Here is an 8118-nt window from a genome sequence, read left to right on the forward strand (position 1 = left end):
AGGATTTAAAGGCATAAATACCGGTTTTTTAAAACTTTTTCTCCTTTTATACGCAGACGATATTGTGATAATAGCCGAAAGTTTAGATGATTTACAAAAAGGCATGGATATTTTAAAAGATTATTGTGAACGTTGGAAACTTACCGTAAATATTAATAAAACAAAAGTGATGATTTTCAGAAAGGGTGGACGATTACCGAGAAATATAAGGGTTATGTATAATGGGTCTGAAATTGAAATAGTGAATAAATTTACATATCTTGGTATAGTTTTTTCTTGTGGGGGGTCTTTCGAACACACATATGATGCATTGTCAGGTCAAGCATTAAAAGCTATTTTCAAAATGAAACAATACTTACAGAAATTTACTTATATAGATATAAAACATAAAATTGAATTGTTTGACAAGTTAATTAAACCTATTTTATGTTATGGATGTGAAATATGGGGCATGTATAAAGCTGATAAAATAGAAAATATACATACACATTTTTTGAAAAACATTTTAGGGGTAAAATTACAAACCCAGACTAATTTTGTATACGGCGATTTAGGTAGAATGCCTTTAAAACAACAAAGAATAATACAAGTTTTAAAATTCTGGTTAAAGATAATTAAATGCGATAACGTGAAACTGATTAAACAAACATACAATTTGATGCTTGAAGATATTGAACGAAACAATGAAATTACTAATTGGGCAACATCTGTAAGAACAATTCTTGAAAATTTAGGCTTAAATTATGCATGGATATTTCAAGAAATAGGAAATGAAAACATTTTTATAGCAGAAGTCAAGCGAAGACTTGAAGATAATTTTATTCAAACCTGGATGTCTGAAGTTGAAGCGTCACCCAGGGCCGACACATATAAACTTTTCGCTACTTTCGGTTTTTCGAAATACATAGAACAAATCAATATTAGTAAATACCGAGCTGCTTTAACAAGATTTCGTTTATCCTCACACAGATTGTATATAGAAACCGGCAGATGGCATAAACCGCATCCGATTCCAAGAAATGAACGCAAATGTATCTTATGTAACACACTAGAAGACGAATTTCATTTTCTTTTAGAATGCGAATTATATAAAGATTTAAGAATTAGATATATAAAACAATATTTTCGAAAAAGACCGAATATTCCAAAGTTTGTTGAACTTCTTTCCAGCGACCAAAAACAAATAAATACCAATCTTGCAATATACTTATTTAAATGGAACGCCGTAGCATAGTTTTATATTAAATGTGCATCACTTTTCTCCACAAAATATATTTTTACATTTTTCTCTTGTGGAAGACTCTATTTTGATATATTAAATAATATTTTTGTATACGTGTGCATGTGTGTGTGCGCGTGCGTGCGTGTGTGTGTGTGCGTGTGTGTGTGTGTGTGTGTGTGCGAGTTCGTGCGTGTGCGAGGTTTAATACTCATGTTTAATACTCATTGTTTATTTTCAAAATCTTATTGACGATGTTTAAAATAGGTGTATAACTGTTTGAAAATTTGAGAAGATTTACATAAAAGCATTTATGATACTGTTTGTTTTCAAAATCTTATTGAAGATGACTATAATAGCTGTATAACTGTTTGATAATTTGAGAAGATTTACATAAAAGCATTTATGATACTGTTGCTCTTACGTTTGCAAAATGATAATGATTGCATGCAGTGATGATTAATATTTTTTACAATTTCATACATTTATGCTGATTTATATAGAATTGGACCGCCACTGATTATTTTGTAAAAAAAACTGTATTATATGTTTGTATATATGTACTCACAGGCACTTGCCTTTTGTTCAATAAAATTATTCATTCATAAAGAAATATATATCATACATTTTTGGCACTAAAGCTATAGCTCTGTAATACGTAAATCATCAGTACTCACCCAAACCAAACGGTGCAAAGTGCTCTTTGTCTTGAACATATTCGCCTTTTTCAGAAAGGAACCTCTCAGGTCTGAAATTATCCGGATCTCCCCACTTGTCTTTGTCCATCAGCATAGTGAAGATAACGAATATTACGACGCTATTTTTAGGTATGGTGTAACCTTCAAACTCTGTGTCTTCTATTACAGAATGGGGAACCGTTTGTGGTGCTGAAATGGAAACAAAAGGAAAACAAGTCAAAGATGCATAAGATTTTATTTTATAAAGTTTTGAGTTTTCTAACAAGTCACACATAATATGTAAAGATCATATGGTAACTGGACAAGACAAACGTGGTTCCAAGGCACTAAAAAAATTTCCTGGCTCGAACTCAGATGTTCGGTATTTGACTGGTCAAAAACGAGTACAAATGTGTGTGCACTGACCAATGAAAACCAGAGATTCACGACATACATGTATATCAGGAAAATAAACACGTTTTTAAAGCCTTGAGAAATTGACGAAACACAAGCAGAGACGATTTTTTTAAAGGCTGACATATCTATCATATATATCCCTTTAGTCTCGATTTAGTTTTTGTTATTTAACAACACCGTATTACAGACAAACTCCTTTGCTTATACAATTACTTTATTGATGCAATGAAATATTGACAGTATTTAATTTATCTGCAACAGGAAATGTTCTCCACTAGCATAGTCTTACGTTTCTCACGTCTGACATGTTTCACTGCCCTCCAGTGAGATTCGTAAAAGCTTACATTTTTCACGGGTCTGACGAATCTCACGCTACACCGGCACTGGTGATAATAACTTGTAAAAATCTGTAAAAATGGTAACGGCAGCAATCGGTCATCATTGACGCCTGTAATACGGTGTGTTTACCTCTATACGGCTTAGTTTGGTACTGGTAAAATACCGATTTGCTTTGTCGCAGTTTTGCAAATTTGTCATGGTTGTATATCTTTCGTCAAAGTGTTGTAGTATAACATTTATGAATCATTAAATGATTCTGACCAAATGCTTTGTGGTTCAAGTCTTTACTCACCAATTGTACTATACCGTAGAACCTCGTCAATAAAAGCTTGTAAATATGGAAGGTCTTTCTTGTCATCAAGACTAACGCTTCGTCCTGTACCAACAACCTGAAAAGTTGTGTACGTTTTAATAATATACCGGTCAATTAGACTATAAGTACTATAAATATATAAGTTAAACAGACACACAAATGCAACATCAAATATGACAAAAGCGCTATCGATACATTGGTAGTACAAACTTTCAACCTATGATATGACAAGCGCTAGATCAATGCTCAATGCTCGGTATAACAGACTTGAATCCAAACAGTGGTAAGAGCACTGTAAATGCAATGACAGAAAACGGAATACCAACGAAACAAATGTGGCACAATCACTATCAACCACTATTATTGCACTAATCAAGCATACAGACATATGCAACGTTCTAAGCACGTGCACATCCATCCGGAGAAGCAAGCTGAAGAAGCTTAAGACCCCCCCCCCCCTGTGCGCTACTTAAAATAATTGATTTACTAAGAACTTTTTTCTGTTTTTATTACCTCGAGAATCTCATCCCTGCATCTTTTCTGGACTTCCGGTTGCTTAATTAGATGGATGATTGCCCAGGTCATAGTAGTGGCAGTAGTATCAGTGCCGGCATTGAAGAGGTCGACAATCAGGCGGAATAAATTGAAACTTCTAAAAATAACATTCATATTTTTTAAACGTAAAGCCCGTAACATTTAATTAATCGAAACCGAAGTCATTAGACTTTGCCATCGGTACAAAACCATAAATATACGCAGAAAATGTGCAGTGTCCGGTATTTGTAACACAATTATATTGACTGTTTGATATGGATGAAATTTAGTAAATCATTGTTTAATTTTTAAAAATGATTTATTTGTGTGTTTGACTTATAACACCCCAAAGGGTAGTAGTAGGGAAAATATTGATGATCAATCTATATTTGAAATTTTACTTGATGACATGTTGAATTTTGAAAATATGTACAATAATAAATGCAATTTTATTTTAACTGGAGATTACAATGCTAGAGTTGGGGAAAGATTAGATTATGTTGAAGAATCTAACCATATTTTACATGATTTTTTACCAGAAGATTATATTACAAGATGAAATATTGCCTAGGAAAAGTCTAGATAAAACTGTGAATGAATATGGAAAAAATTACTGTTAGAGTTTTGTAAGCTTCTGTGTAAGAATATTAAATGGCAGATGTTGTGAAGATAATAATGTGGGTAAATATACATGCTTAATACACAAGGCAGCAGTGTAATAGACTATGTTTTATGTAGATCAGATTTGATACAATTTATTTCACACTTTTGAAGTGAGTGACCCCAAATATTTGTCTGATCATTGCTCTGTGCACTTTAATCTAAAATCTTTGTAAAATATCTGAAAATGAAGATAAAACTGAAAACTGATAATTCAAATATACCTTTACAGTTTAAATGGGAAAACAGTAAAAAGGAATTGTATATTAGTAGTTTATGTAGTTATATGCGTTTATGAATGAATTTGTAAATATATGTCAAATGTTGATGGTGCTGTAAGTAAGCCATGAAATAGATCAATCTTTGACAAATTTCTGTAATATATTAGAAGATGTATGGTAATACATTATTTAAAAAAAAAAAATGTCACAAAATAACATTGGGTTCTAACATAAGAAAAATTAATGTATAATTAATGATAATGATTGTAAAGATTAATAAAAAAAAAATATTAAGATGTCTGAATATTTGGAGAAATAATAATGTGATGAAAACAAGGGCGGAAAATGGTACAAGCCGTAGTAAATTATAAAAATACTATTAGGAAAAAGAAATTTATTTTATGATAAGGAACAAACACACATTATTTAGAAAATGCTAGGCTTTGTAAGCTAGGTTATATTGGAAAATGTTGAAAAGGCACTGTTCATGAAAATAATAAATGTAAGCTAACCACAGATGATTTTCAAAGATTATTTTAAATCTGTAAATGATCCTGAGTCTGTATTTTATCAAGCTGGATGAAGAGTCTTATATTTTAATGATAGATACTTAAATGAAGAATTAAATGTCATGTTCTCTGAACTTAATGTTCCTTTCACTAGTACTGAAATTTTAATGCTTGCAAACAGTTAAATGCTGGTAAATCAGCTGGGCCGGATTATTTACTAAATGAAGTTTTTTTAAGTTTGGAATCTGATTTTGATCACTTTTTAACAGGTTATAGTTTCTTTGTTTAATAAAATGTTTGATATAGGTTACTTTTCCATCAAGTTGGACAGAAGGTTTTATTGTACCTATTCATAAAAAGGGGGGATATAGATAACCCTAATAATTATAGGGGTTTACCCTTCTTAGCATATTTGGGAAACTTTTTACAAAAGTAATAAATGACGTTTAAATATATGGGCTGAAAAAATACAATGTGTATATAGAATCCCAGGCTGGTTTCAGAAAAAACATGAGCACTATTGATAATGTTTTTATATTACATGGTGTTATAACACATTTATTAAATAATAATAAAAAGTTGTATGCTGTTTTTGTAGATTTCACTAAAGCTTTTGACTATTTGGTAGAGATGTTATTTGGTATAAATTAATTCAATTTGGAGTGAGAGGTAAAATGTTAGATATTATTAGGTCCATGTATGAGAATGTCAGATCAAGAGTAAAATACAATAATACTATTAGTGAAGAGTTTGTAGTGTTACTTGGGAGTAAGACAAGGCGAATCCCTTTCGCCGTTTTTATTTTCTATGTTTATTTAAATGATATAGAAGAATATTTTATGTTTAAATGGTTTTGAAGGTATTGACTTAGGTATTTTAAAGATATTTTTATTTAATTGTATGCAGATGATATATAGTGATTATGTCTGAAACAGAGGAGGGCTTTACAAAAAGGATTAAGATTATTAGAAATATAATTGTGATAGGTGGAAATTAAGTGTTAACTGTACAAAGACAAAGGTTTTTTGATTTTTAAAAAGGGGGTACAGTGCCTTAGACAGAATTTGAATGTTTATTATAAAGGTCAGTCAATTGAAATGTTTTAAAAAGTTTTACATATCTAGGCATTTTTTTTCTGGGTTGGTTTGGTTTTTAATATGGACTTTTGAAAACCTCTCTGGACCCAAGCATTGAAGGCGTTATATAAACTTGAAAAAGAGTGATAAGATTCCCTTGTATGTCCAGTTAAACATAAAACTGGATTTATTTGGATAAACTTATTTTACCAATTCTTAACTAAGGATCACAAATATGGGGTTTACTTTGATTGTCATGTATTAGAAAACATTCATTTTAAAGGGTTTTGTAAGAAGTTTGTTAGGAGTTTTAAAAGACAAACACAAACAAATTTTATCTATGGTGAACTTGGAAGGACATCTTTAAAAAACAATGGAGAAGCTATTAATGTTATAAAATACTGGTTAAAAGTTGGGTTCCAGTTAAGTAAAGTACAAAATATGTCAAAGTTGTATATGATCTTATGTGTAGAGATTTTAGAACTTAAACCGAATTCAATGGTCCTGGGCTAAGGGTCTGGTTATGATTTGGGGTTACAATCTTTAGGTTTCAATGAAGTAGGATTAATCAGGGCGTTTTGGTGATAATAAAATAATTTTTTAGCAGTAAGTAAAAAACATAGATTAACAGATACATTTATAACAAAATTGGTTGCAACTTTAAGAGATTCATCAAGAGCAAAGAAGTTATGTATTATTTTGTGATTTTGGTTTAAGTCATATCTGTTCAATGGTTTTAATATTGAAAAAATTAGGAAATCTTTTCACGTTCAGGACATCATCGCAATAGATTAAAAGTAGAAACTGGTTAGAATGGCATAAACTGAAGCAATTCCTTATAATGAAAGAAAATGTAATATTTGCTTAAAAACTAGAATGATGAATTTCATAGTATTATTAGAATGTCCACAATACATTGTTTTTTGAGAAAACAGCTCATAGATAAATGATTATTTGGAAAAAAACAAAATAATAACCCAAAATTTCTTTGAAAATTGTTAACATCTCAAAATGAAAAATGTTTATAAGAAAATTATCAATGTTTTTCTTTAAAATGTTTGAATTAAGAACAAATGATGAATTTCGGGTAAATTATAGTACCTAGGAAGGTAAATGTAATGTTACTTAATTGATATCATTATGTAAAACCTTGTGGCTTCATTTAAACCTTGGCTGTAAAATGTTATTTTTCATATTAAAAAAAAGCATTTTTTTTTTTTTTTTTTTTTTTTTTTTTTTTTTTTTTTTTTTTTTTTTTTTTTTTTTAAACTTATGACTAAATATTACAGGTAAATGCTAAATATATGTTTATATTTTTAATGACCTTGATATTAATGTTTTGTATGTATGTATCTTTTGTATATATGCTGTGTGCTCATGGGTATACATACCCACAAATGTATTTGGAATAAAATTCTTGAAATCTTAATATTAAATAATATGCAAGAGTTCGAATATACATTAATTCTAGGCGTCCTTGTGGTCTTCTTGTTGACAAATGTAATGGGGCGTGTTTAATGTTAGGACGTGTGTATAGTAACATATGGTAAAAAGCAGATCAGACATTTGGTTGCTTAAATATTTATACAACATATAACCATCGTCTAATGTCAGACATTAGTAATAAATTATATGTAGATTTAAATTCAACCCTTTAAAAAAAACCAATTGTAATATATTCAATATGACTGATAAATGAAATGTTCAATATTTGTCCAAATATGATATATATAATATGGTAACAAGTAATTGATTTGGTCATATAATTTATTTAGATCCACGTAAACCATTTATAGCGTCGTCTCCACTTCCGCCTTCAATTTCTTTAAAAACAGGTCAACAAAGTCCCCCGGATGTTGTCGGGTCAAACGTTTTTCCCGATGCTCTTTCCCAATACGACCTTTGACATAACTTTTCCAATACTTTTGACATTTTGCTAGCACTTTGCTTAGTGGAATAATCAAATTGTAAATATTAATAATAATTTTGTGGAAATTAAAATGAAAAGGTTTTATACAAGAATTCTTCGTTTTTCGCAGATTTTTTCTCATTTGTTTCTATTAATTTGTGACTACAGTCTCACTTACATCCCGGCAGAGCCCCGGTAGACGTCCGGGGTGAATCTCGGAACGACCAGGGTAAGACCGGGAAAA

At 30.3% G+C, this 8118-nt stretch overlaps 1 protein-coding gene across 1 annotated transcript; it reads right to left on the bottom strand.

Annotated features, from left to right (window-relative positions):
* Nucleotides 1–1896: 1896 nt before the first annotated feature.
* On the bottom strand, nt 1897–3606 carry LOC132743963 (methyl farnesoate epoxidase-like; the record flags this gene model as incomplete). The annotated part of the gene is made up of 3 exons (XM_060732566.1): nt 3479–3606; nt 2945–3041; nt 1897–2106 (listed from the first exon to the last, which is right to left on the bottom strand). Coding segments are annotated over exons 1-3 (379 nt in total), but the record flags the coding sequence as incomplete, so codon positions are not given.
* Between the last annotated feature and the right edge of the window lie 4512 nt (nt 3607–8118).

Source organism: Ruditapes philippinarum, unplaced genomic scaffold (assembly GCF_026571515.1).
Source record: "Ruditapes philippinarum isolate M1 unplaced genomic scaffold, ASM2657151v2 ctg24528_1_1_1_1, whole genome shotgun sequence".
NCBI lineage: Eukaryota > Metazoa > Mollusca > Bivalvia > Venerida > Veneridae > Ruditapes > Ruditapes philippinarum.